This window comes from Alligator sinensis, unplaced genomic scaffold (genome assembly GCF_000455745.1).
Source record: "Alligator sinensis unplaced genomic scaffold, ASM45574v1 scaffold444_1, whole genome shotgun sequence".
Classification (NCBI taxonomy): Eukaryota; Metazoa; Chordata; order Crocodylia; family Alligatoridae; genus Alligator; species Alligator sinensis.
Window position 1 is genome coordinate 3,281,609 of NW_005841886.1, and position 12,453 is coordinate 3,294,061.

A 12,453-nucleotide genomic window follows, 5' to 3' on the forward strand; every position below is an offset into this window, starting at 1 on the left:
CATTGCAAATGTCTTCAGTTTTGGGAGGTTGAGGGTTTCTCTCCATTCAGAGGTATCTCCTGTATCTTGTGTATATGGCCACTAGGTCTTCCATCAGGTGTTGAATGCTGGGAATGGGGGATGTTGTGTGATCAGATCCTTGGGCACTAAACATGATGTATGAAATGGGGCCAGTAATCCTTTAAACTGCCACTGTGGTGAGGGGCAGGGTGGTTTACACAGAAAACCTAAATATGTAGGTATTTCAATGCTGCTGAGTGCAGCATTGACTATTTTGTTTGAAAACACAAAATAACTTATGCCTGCAGTAGTGACTGTTAAGTCATTGGTAAGCCTGTTCATTATTACTTTTACTGTTGAGTTCATGCTTTTAAAAATTTATTAGACTCTCTCTTCTGTAGTGCAGGATTATGATCTAGAGTTAATTCTTGAGACGGATGCTTTTGGCCTTTTCTCTAAACCTTTTTAGGTTATTTGAGACGCTGAGGTGTGCCCCTTCCTTGCTAGGAAGAGGAGGATGATACTTTGAGACTTTCTAGGTGATGCGGTACTGTGAAGGAAGGGATTTGTCCCCAGCAGCAGAAGAAGTTTCAAAATCCAAGCCAACTGAGGAATGATCTAAACAAAAAGAAGAGTTTTCTAAGGTCCTGTAGTCCTGGCAGAATAGGTTTTATCCCCCTTTAAGTTTTAAAAATGGATTCATTCCATCCTTTCTAGGGTTTGCTAGAAAATCATCCCTGCATTTTTAGGCACCTCCTCTCCTGGGCTCCAGCCTGTTCTAGGGTCTCCGTGCCATGTCGCCAAGGGGTAGGTAGACAAGGGCAGCCTTCGCTAGCTCTGCTCCCTACAGTCTAGACCCTTCCTGTGGAAACACTTTGCAGTCTAGGAAGGGACAGTAAGTGGTGGCTGCTGCTTCATGTCCTGTTTGCATCTCAAATGTATGATAACTTATACCAGAGGCGGTTACATTCAGTTAGATTAATGTTGGAAATGCATGTTGCCTTTGTGCTGCAACAACGAGTTTTTATGGTGGCACAAAGGCCAAGTGGGCTTCTGGCAAGGGTCTGTGCCCCCAAGCAAAGGGCCGTGCCCCTTGTCACAACCACAAAGTTTGGGCATTTGTGGTGTGACAGGAGGTAGTAATTTGTGCCTCTTTTTCACATTATGGCAAGAGAGTGCAGGCAGCCCAGAGCTTCCCACACTTGGGGAGGTTGCTTCCAAGGCTTGAGAAGCCAAGTCCGCAGACTTTCTGGGTTTCCCCCCTTAGAGACATACCCTGGAAATTCCCACGATCAGTGGGTGGAGCTGCAGGCCGTGTTGTTTCACTGGGTGTTTCACCCAGTGAAGCGAATCGGCTGTGCCAGGACTCATTTCTGCACAGCTGATCCACTTCACTTGGCAATCGATGTCTGTTTATACCCTAAGAAAACAGGGAACAAAAGTGAAGTTTCCAGCCGCAGATTGTGTAAGGTTCCAGACTGGCAACAAGCCTGAGAACAAAATGGCTTTGTTACTCTTCTGTGATCTCACAGAGGTCCATGCATTTTAAAGGTGAACGCAGGAAATAAAGAGCTTTGGCAACAAAGCTGTCTTCCCACCTTGTGCTCAGTGGAAAGGAGCAGTCATGCTTCTTGCTTGGAGGAAGTTCTGTTTTTGGACCCCACCCTCATTCCTCTCTCTCGTCAGCAGCTCATTCCTTCCATTGCTGGGAGTGAACTACTGGATCGACTGAATTAGTGCCGGCTACTTTTTGGTAGCTTCTGGAGAGACTTCAGCACAGATGCAGCCTTAGAGTTCATGGAATTGATTAAAAAAAAAAAAAAAAGAAGACGACTTAGGGATATTTTAAGAGGGAGGTGGTAGGAGACCAATCAGTGAGAGGGGAATGGGTTGTTTCCCAGAGAAAAATCCCCCCCAATAGCTTCATATGAATACTGGTCTCTTCCAAGACCTACGACTGGGAAGCACTTGTACCAGAGTCTCTAGGGAACAAAATCATCCAAGAAAGGAGGAAAATCTATAGTGATCTGCAGAAATTTGTGGTGACCCGGAAGTGCCTCATCTCCACAGCTGTTGAAGGAGAACTTGGGTTCTGTTTTTCAGATGTAAGCTCTCCTCCTTAATGATGAAAATAGTTTGTATATTAAAATTTTGCAGAGGGAAGGGAAAAGAAGCTAGTACTAGAGATTTGTATATGTTGCAACCATTAAAAGGCCTTATTGGGACACATTCCTGACAGTACTATTGAATGCCTGAGAAATCTACTTAAGATTATCTACCCACTCCCCAAGATGAGTTCTCAGATCCTTTGATAAATCCCTGTCTTGAATAGTTAAATGAACTGAAATCCTTAAAGAAGAGAGTTCTTCCTGAGGGAGCTTTCTAGCAAGGAAAATAAAGATCCCATTTAAAAGGACTTCTGAGTTGCCTGGTCACACCCTATGTATATAATGCATGCCTCCACAATAGCAGTCATGTGACTTCCTGAGCTTGCCAAGTTGCCAGAAGTCCAAGGAAAGCAACCAAATCCTGTTCTGACTTCAGCTTTTCTAGGTTCAGCATTGTTACTTGTATGCGATACCAACTTATCAGATCTGCTTCCAAATTTGGAGCAGCAACAATCAGTGGTCCAGATATCAGACCAGCCACTTGGTTGTTTTTTTCAGTGGAAATTCCTCTTCAGAGTGGTGCTTCAGAGAATCCAAGACTTGTAGATCAGCAAGAGCCTAAAGTTCTGTGTCACCAGAGCATTCTTCCCTTGGTAGAAACTGATGCCACAGAAATCTTTGGACCCTCTAGTCAGCCCTGGGCTGTGGAGTGGGGGGGGCGGCTGGTGCTTTCCTCCATGGCAGTGGCTGCTCCCCTCCCCTAGGCAGCACCTACCTGCAGGCACCTGGCTCTGGCGGTCCTGGGGGGCACTGCAGCTATGGAGGGAAGCACCAGGCCCCCACACAGCATAGATAAGCAGGTTGGGGGGAGGGGAGATCAGGCTTGCCATTTTTTTTCTTGAGCAGAGCCTGCCTTCCCAGGCTGCTGCCAGGCTGCCTGCAGGGCTTCCTGCAGAGCCGTGGAGCTGCACGGAGCCCAGTGCTTCGCTCCACGGCTGTAGGGGCAGCAAACTAAAACTCCTAGAAGGGGTTTTAATTTGCTGTGCCCCAAGTCGTTTAAGGTGCATTACGCTGCCGAATTGCCTATAGTGACTAGAATTAATGCACAATACGCCGCCAAGGCATGCAAACACCAACACCATTAAAGCGGTGCAAAAGCATTTAGCCCGCTTTAAAGTGTCATGCATGCATGCCTCTCGTTTAATCTACACACAGCCTAAAATGAAGAAATCGCTTGCATAAATGCTGGCCAGGGTCTCCAACGTCTCATGGAATGAAATAGGTTCGTTCAGTGGAACCTTTACCTTGGGGACAGCAGCGCGTTCAGATGGAGCGCTGCTTAGTAGAAAGGCTTAGATCAGATGCATCTAAATAGCAAAAGAAAATCTGATTTCTACCCTTTTTACTACAACTTCAGATGTTTGAGGTCATGCTGTGCAGCTGCCTGCTATCATATATGAACTGATATGATAGCAGCTGTCCTGCTCTCATAATAGAAATGATCAGGATCAAGGATGTAGCCAAGGAAAACCAGCTGTTGATATTGGAGATAACGTAGCGATCACGTTTGTATAAAGTAGGTTTTGAAGGACAAGGAAGTTTTGCCACTTGGAAAAAGAGCTGTTGTGAGTGTAACGAGGAGCATAAAGGATTGAGCTTTGGAGGAGGGAAGATGCAGTTGCAGTCAGGGCAAAGAAGAGAGATGAAAATGGAGATTAAAGGTGTGGCTTTTGGCAGGTTCAAAATGTTAAAACCAGAAAGCTGTCCAAGCTATACAATTTCTGGGAATTGTCCCAACTTAAATTGCCTTTCATGTAGGCAAGCCTGTAGGCTCTGCTAGTAGCTCAGTGGGTAGTTGTGACTTGACTGTTCAGCACTGTAGTGTCTTGGCTATGGGGTCATCCTTTACAGGATATTTAGGCATCTAGTGATAGAGACCTTTTGTAAATCTGCCCTTTCCCACCAGTTGAGACATGCTTCATGCTTGTGGCTCTCACAATTTAAAAAACCCAGGGTTCCAGACACTTGCAGATCTCCTGTGAGTTTGTACGGATGTTTAGCATGAACACATTTTACACTGGAATGGGATAAAATACTAAAATTTCTCCTAATAATGTCTTTTATTGCATGGTTTGTTCTGCCTTTGGCAGCTGAGGCAGGCTTGCCATGCCACACCAGTGACTACCTGAGAGGATTAGAAATCCTTTGTTACCTCCATTGAGAACACTGCTTTGTTTTCAGTCACTCACCAGAGCTGTTAATAAGCTGGTTTGTCAGCCCTTCAAGAATGAAGTTCTGTGTGGAAACCAATGCGTGTAGGGTCAGAGATGGAGGGAGATCTACTTGGCAAAATGGAAAGTTTTTATATATTATGATCTCTTCCCTTCTTTAGGGTGCTTCTGCTCCCCAGCCGCTAGAGAACCTTGGTACATCTGCAGCAAACACTTCAGAATCCCTTCCTTCCAAACCCTGTGGAGCACTGAGACCTGTCAATGGTGTCATTAACACGTAAGGCTTTTGCATATATGGAGTGAGAGATGGGGCACAGAAGGGATGTTCTGTTATGACCTAGCCCCCATACGAGACAGTTTTTGTGTGGTGTGAGCTTTTTTTCAGATGTGTTTACAGTCTCATGGTTGTGATAGTGTGCCCACACCTTCTCGCAAACTATGCTCTGAAACAGTGTTGCAGACTGACTACATACATGGGGTTGAGCTGTAGTATAGTTCTGCTTAGAATGCTTTTCTGAAAATACTGTAATTTGCTTGGATAAGTGAACTCACACCTGAACTGTGCAATGGTATGTTAGAAAAAACAGGTTCACAGTTCTGGTGAACCTGTTTAATGGGTGCTTTTTTTTTATACCCATCCTACTTGTATGATTCAGGCTTACTAGATAGAGAACCCTGGTGAACTTGCAGATGCATCCTATCCTGTTGCCATTAGTAGACCCTAAACCAGTGGTTCTCAATCTTTTTAGCCTTAAGGCACCCCTCCATAACTTCCTTTTTCAGAATTTAGTGGTACCACAGGATGCCAGTTTGAGATTTACTGAGCTAGACTCTAAATTCAGAAAAGTTATGGAGGGCTGACTTAAAGCTAAAAAGATTGAGAAACACAGATCTGACTGGTGCCAGGGAAGGGCAGCAGGGACAGGATCTCGCCCTGCTGTGCCCCCCTCTTTCCACCGCCTACTGTCTGTCCCTTCTGCTGGCCGATACCTGAGGGAGCAAGGGTGGTCCCTGCAGCCAAGGATGCAGGGACTGGACAAGGATTCCCCTGGGGTCATGCATGCCAGCAACTGGAGTTATTTGCCCCTATGGCCCGTCCTGCTAGCTTGGGGGTGTATGTGGGAGAAACCATGGGGGTGAGCTGAGCTGAAAAACTCTGTGCCTGCATCTACACCCAGCAGAGCATGCTGCTCAGTGTTGGAGAAGGTAGCACAGGTATGCCAGAGGGCAGGACAGGGAAGCAGTCCCCAGAGGAGCAACCAGAGATGCTGCAGTGGGCACTGGAGCTGGATGGGGAGAAGTGAATGTTTTATTCCTCACACACAAGCTGGGTGTCATGGCTCACCAGTTGAGAATCACTGCCCTAGAATTTATAAATAAGTAAGTGAGAGTAAGCACTAGAAACTTTTCTGGGTTAGAGAATTTTAAGGTTGCAAGTCTCTGCTACAGTTCTTGCAATGTATGTAGTACTCAAAAGTCCATGCAGTACCATTGCACTTGCTCTAAACGTCTCTTATCGGGAGACTGCAGTGGGTAAAGCCATGGGCAGCTGGTGCCTCCTGAGTCTCGGGGTGCTGCCAGGGGTGGGGTCAGAGCTGTTGGGCACCAGGGTGGGGGGGAGGCACGTGCACACACACCCCCTCCCCCCCCGGACCTCCCCTACATGTCACCTATGGGTAAAGCAAAGAGGGGCGCAGACTACTAGTAGTAACAAATATCTCTCTGCCTACAATTTGCTCTGAAGTTTGGACCCTTGATCACTTCATTCTGGCCTTCATAACTTAGCTGCACCTCAGAAGACCTAGGACTATAATTTCAGGAGCTGCTACTTGTAAGAATTGAGGCATGTGGTTGGGGCAGTGACAGAACCAGCCAATGGATTCCTTGGGTCACAATTGAAAGATGGAAGTAAAGGTCAAACATCTCTCCTAACTATACACTTGGTCCAATAACGTATTTCTCAAAACCTCCTTGTGTCTCATACATTTCCGAGACCATTGCAAATAAAACGCAACACTACTCCCCATATATTGAAGCTTGGAGGCAGACTTGTGCAAAACTCATGCTACGTAATACTCTTTCCATTGTATTTCCATAACTGTTTTGTTTTACTTTAAAATGGGGGGGAATGGAGAAGGGTTAACAAAATTTAAAATGCTTTTAATCTTGTTACTGAAGTGGTAACTAAAATCAAGAAACCTAATTGGCATCTTAAGACAACCGGGAGACACTTAATAGGTGCACAACACTAAGTCTGAATCTCTTCTGTTCTTGGGCAGTCTTCAGCCTGGCTTGGCAGAACATGCTCAGGGAGACGGCCCAGATGCTGAGGAGCTGTTACATAAAAAGCAGCGACTGAACATGGTCTCTTCTCCTCCTTCCGATGCAACCTGTGTTGCAGCTCGCACCCGCCCAGCACTAAGCTACAAGAAGAGACGGCTTGTTCGACCTAGCAACATTGTGCCCCTATCCAAAAAGGTCAGTGTGTGAAGGTGTTGACTTGTCCATCTTTTGGTGGGGGGTTGTCAGTGGGATGTGCATATGGGATGTACATGTTGAAGGCTTGACACAGTGGTCTGGTGTACTTCCACTACAGTGAATTGCTTTTTTATAAAAGTTGTTCTAAGAAGCTTTTAAATGGGGAAAAAGTCCTTCAGCAGAAGATGCAAGGCTCTAGGGGAGGGACTTCTTTCCTAAATGTTAACTAAAACTTAAGCTGATGAAAAAGATCTCAAAATGAAATGTGTTCTTCAACCTTCAGTGGCTTGGGTGAGGGGGTAGAAAGCACCCTGTTCAAATTCACAGATGACACTAAGATGTGGGGTGAAGTGGGTACGCTAGTAGGAAGGAACAGGCTGCAAGCGGATCTAGACAGGTTACAGGGGGGGGCCAATGAGAACAGGGAGGGGTTCAACACTGACAAGTGCAGGGTAATGCACCTGGGGAGAGAGAACCAGCAGCACACATACAGGCTGGGGAACTCCCTTCTTGCCAGTGTCGACGGAAAAGGATCTTGGAGTCATCGTTGATACCACAATGAACATGGGCTGACAAAGTGGGGACGTGGTCAGGAAGGCCAACCATACCTTGTCGTGCATCCACAGATGCATCTCAAGCAGGTCTAAGGAGGTGATCCTCCCCCTCTATGTGACACTGGTCAGGCTGCAGTTGGAGTACCAGTTTGGGGCACCACACTTCAGGAGAGATGTGGCCAATATGGAGAGGGTCCAAAGGAGGGCTACCCGCATGATCAGGGGTCAGCAGGGCAGGCCCTATGAGGAGAGGCTACGGGACCTGAACCTGTTCAGCCTCCAAAAGAGAAGGCTGAGAGGGGATCTAGTGGCAGTCTACAAACTAGTCAAGGGGGACCAGCAGGCATTGGAAGAGTTCCTGTTCCCCCAAGCACTCCTGGGAGTTGCAAGAAACAATGGACACAAGCTAGCGGAGGGTAGTTTCAGGCTAGACATAAGGAGGTGCTATTTCACTGTCAGGGCGGCTAGGATCTGGAACCAGCTTCCAAAAGAAGTGGTGCTGGCTCCTACCCTGGCAGTCTTTAAAAAAAGGCTGGACTAACATCTGGCCGGGGTTGTTTGACCCCAGTACTCTTTCCTGCCTGGCAGGGGGTCGGACTAGATAATCTTGGGTCCCTTCCGACCCTACCAACTATGAAACCTTAACATTATGCCCTGCCCTGCATAATGACCTGTAGTTGGTTAGCTGCTTTAGCCGTCAGTCCTGACACATGTTAGTGTTTTGTTCCTGTATCTTTTTCATATTCTTCTCTGCATGATCTTTCTCACCCTTGCTTCCTTCAGCGCTTTTTTTTTTTTTTGGTCGCTTTTTGTTTTTTGATTCGTTTTGTTTGTTTTGGTTTTTGTAAACTTTTGCTAAGCAGTTAGTTTGGGGGAGAGCAATGCTTCATCTAACCCCTATGATAGTTGGTGCAAGTTGTGTACAGCCCTTCTAAAGCTAATGTCATTGAGGGAGGATAAGGAGGGAATGTTCCTTTTTGTGTGGAGAGATATCATTGCTGACTTCTGTATTTATTATGGAAACTTCTGTTAAAATGTAATGAAAAGGAATCTTGTTATGGAGTGTCACTATCTAGATGGACTAGTATTTATGTGGTCATAGCAAACTATTCCAATACGAGTACTAAAGGCTATATTACTAATGAATGAATGTGAATCTTCCAGTGTTCAGTCCTGCTAGAAGTTTAGTTGAACTCCCAATAATTGTTCTGTAATGAGTAGTGAGACCCATCTAACAGGCCAGACCAGCTTATTTCCCCATAGGCAGAATGGTTTCAAACCAATTTGCATTACCCTAGGGTTATAAGCCCAGGAAGCTTTGGGGAGTGGCAGTCTCCAGGTACTAGAATTAAAAGGATGAGCTTGAGGGCTTCTGTCCTGATGAACAAAAATGGTGTTGAAATGTTGCCTGCTTGAGTTAGCTTAATAGAACTAAACAAGGAGTCATCATACACTGAGGGTATTTCCAGTGGGGCTCTGCAGGGATCTATTTTTGGCCAATGACTTTCAAAATCTTTAGTGATTATCTGGAAGGATATCATTGCTAGTAAAGCTTGCCGATGAGTCAAATTGGTGGGGTTAGTAAATGGCTGTAAAGGAAGATCAGTTATAGACAATGAATTGGACTACTTAAGAGGGTGCACTCATTTGAATTATGCAGTTTAATGCAACCCAATGAAAGGATATGCCGTTCAGGACACAGGAGGTACCCTGAAAATGTCACGGACACTGAAAAGGGCTTGCTTATAAGTGAGAGTTGATAACAATCGCACTGGAAGTTCACACTGAACTGGTTATCAATAAGAGGGATGATTGTAATCTTGGTTATATAAGATAGATATCTGGTGATAGCTGTTGTTACCTCTGTGTGCAGAATTGGTCAGACCACTGCTAGAATATTGTTCTGCATTTCTGGTGTCCCTGTACCTACAAGGATATTAACAAAAAGAAAAAGCCAGCTGAATGATCCTAAGACTGGAAAGCATGCTTTTGTAGTGAAAGACCTAACCTCAGTCAGCTGCCCTTCTCTTTAATAAGTACTGACTTGATCACAGTCTATAAGTACCTTATTTGAAAAGATTTCTGCTACTAGCTGGCTCCTTAATCTAGAGCATGTAATGAGATCCAGTGGCTGGAAGCTAAAGCTAGACACTTTCAGACTGGAAATGAGGGGCCCAATTTATACTGAGAGGGTAACTATTCACTGAGACAACTTGGGGATGGTGGTGGTTTTCCATTATTTGAAATCTTTAAGTGAAGCTTAGATGTCTTTCCAAAGCATGATGTTACTTAAGGAGAAGTTATGGGCTTGATGCAGGACTTAACAGGTGAGAGGTTCTGCGGCCTGTGTTTATACAGGAAGTCTAGATAATCATAATGATTCTTTCTTACTTTAAAACCTATAAATAAATGAAGCAAAAATCCTAATTCAATTGACCAAGCATAATTTAAATAAAAAAGACCAGCCTTCTTTCTGTTAAGATGGCCCCTGCAGCTGATGCAACAGTTGCTGTCACTGACCTCTCTCTAGGTTAAGATAATGGTGTGTTTTCTGTAATTAATCAAATAGAACTAGCTTCACTTGATTTGGTGTTTAATGAACTTTTTAATATAGATATGGTGTAAGATTTTATTCCGTGTTGTCAGATTGTTTTATTGCTAAAAGTGAGCTCTAGGTGGTGGTGGTGTATGCACTGAAGTTGAATACAGTTTTCAGCTTTTGAGTATGGTGGGGGTAAAGCAGCATTTCCCTACGCTAGTCAGTATTGCATGAGGAATGAAGGGTGCAGTGTCCCAGACTTTTTCAGTGATTTGCCCAAAGTCTGCATGTGGGAGGAGCAGACGTGGACACTGATCACTTTTGAGATGAACATAGGTTTCTTTTCCTTTCCTAGGTCCTTCGTAACAGCATGGCACGATGTAGCTGTGACGTGAATCCCTTGTGCGCCCTCTGTGGCACCCGAAGCTCCGTGTCTCTGGAAATCCAGTATGATGCCCCTTTGCTGGAGCGCCTCTCCCAGCTGGACTCCTGTATTCACCCTGTTCTGTCATTCCCAGATGGTAAGTATCATTGAATGAAATTCACAATAAACAGAACTGTAAGGAGTGGGCAGAGAAATACCTTGGAGGAAAGAGTTGAAACCAGCGCCTCAGATGGGTCAGAGCCCAGGGCACCTTGAATAGGACAATAACCGAGGCTCCTAGAGGCCCATCCATTCTGCCATGCTGCTGTTTTATAGGGTGTTCAGTTAATTATCATAGTGCAAAGTACTGAATATGTGCAGTTGAGTAGAACATGCAGTTGGGTGGTGTGTGTGTGTTTTTTGTTTTTTTTCCCCCCCCCAAGGAGCGTGGTAGTTCCTGGTATGGAAAAGTGAAAAGAAAACAGCATGTCTTGAATCCACACTACTGTAAGCATGCATCTGTGTAGTCAAACCTCTTGAGAGAACTAACCTGGTGCCTGGTTTCCTGGGGTTAAGAGAGCAAAGCAAATAGTTTGATGCATGATGATTGAGTCTGATATCAGAGTTCATAAGTATTGTAGTGACCATGTTGCATAAACCAGGTGGGAGATGTGGTTCCAGAGAGGTTTTCAATTTGTATCAGAAAGTGGTGTAGAGGCTTGCTTAGTTTTGAAAAGAGTGCCATACACTTGCTGCCAAGACAGAAGTCACCTATAAAATGATGTAGATTTAAAGATAGAATATACAGCTGTATAACACCAGGGAGGTCCCTGGTGATTTCAGATTCTCTTTGAAGTTTTTCTTTCCATTACTGTTGTGTTCTCCAGAAAAGTGACTAGTTTGTATGGTGTCATTTCAATGCCATGAAGCATTTTCTGATTTAGTCTGCAGGGTTTTTCCCTGAGAGCAGGGTAGTTCAATAATGGCATTTTAGGAAGCAAAAGCTTCTAGAAGCCCATCAAAAAAGAAGGGGAAAAAAACCCTGCTTGGCATTTGATGACCAGTATGCATCACAGTTAAGTGAGTTTGGGGTCAGTTTGCTTGGTTACAAATGAGTAACCCTTTCATAAAATATGTCATCACAGAGAGGCCAAAGAGTGGCAATAGGATTATTCTGTTACTAGAAAGGGTGTTTCTCTCAGCTGGTCTGAGACCTTGGCTGGTCGTGATGAGGGGGAAGTTTCTTCTGAACTTTCCTATGCTGACCCTGCTTTGTGGATAGAGCATCACACTTTAAAGCTGTCAGTTCACATTGACTGCAGGGCTATACTTTTGGTTTTAGGACTAAGAACTGTGGCTCTGCGACATGCACATTGGGTAACCTTGGGCATGGCCCTGAATCTCTCTGGAAATTAATTTCCCAATACTGTGCTGTATCTAAATTGCCAACAACAATCCAGCTTGTTCCCCTACCAACTCCTAAATTTACCTAGGGGGAGGGGAGGGAGATGCCAGTCTGGCTCTGGCTGAAATAAAAGGAGTCAATCCTTATATAATCAATCCTTATACATTGATGGCTGTTAGAGTAACCTGATATTTAACTGAAGGGCATAAACTTCCTGTTTCATGAATCGGGGAGAATTTCTCTTGCTTCACCTATAGCATAATTGACCAGCTGTTTTAGAAAAACATGAAAAACCTACTACTTGTAGCAGGGGTGGACAGTTATTTTGGCTGGAGGGCCACTTAACGAGTTTTGGTGAGGCATCGAGGGCTGCAACGGTAGCCCCACCCCCTGGTCACCATCTTGTGACCAGAGGTCCCACCCTCTAACCCTGACTTTGCCACCAGAAGTTTCTCCCCTTACCCAAGAAGTCCTCCTGGGGGGTTGCTTGTATATTGTGTGTGATGGGGTGGGGGGTGGGTGTGATTGAGGTGGGGGGGATATGTGTGGGGTGTGGTTGGGGTTTGTGGGGGTTGGGGTGGGAGTTTCCCCCCTTCTCCCCACCTGGCTTCCCCCTGCCCACTTTGTTACGTGGCTGAGCCCAGCCCCTCTGCAGGAGAGGAAGAAGGATGGGGCTGCCTTGCCTGGCTCGCAGCACACTGCAAAGGCGTTGCGGTGGCAAGAGAAACCCCTGGGGGAACAGGGAGCTGAGCCTGGTATCCTTGGTCTCTGTCC

The 12,453-nt window shown here is 45.4% G+C and overlaps 1 protein-coding gene across 5 annotated transcripts in view; it reads left to right on the top strand.

The window, feature by feature from the left end:
- The window catches only part of KANSL1 (KAT8 regulatory NSL complex subunit 1), a 168,096-nt gene that overhangs the window by 135,954 nt on the left and 19,689 nt on the right, over window positions 1-12,453 (top strand). For all 5 annotated transcript variants that reach the window (XM_025196881.1, XM_025196883.1, XM_025196882.1 and 2 more), the window contains 3 exons: window positions 4,501-4,616; window positions 6,619-6,817; window positions 10,266-10,431. In XM_025196881.1, coding sequence (XP_025052666.1) covers window positions 4,501-4,616; window positions 6,619-6,817; window positions 10,266-10,431 — 481 coding nt within the window. The remainder of the gene's footprint in view (window positions 1-4,500; window positions 4,617-6,618; window positions 6,818-10,265; window positions 10,432-12,453) is intronic.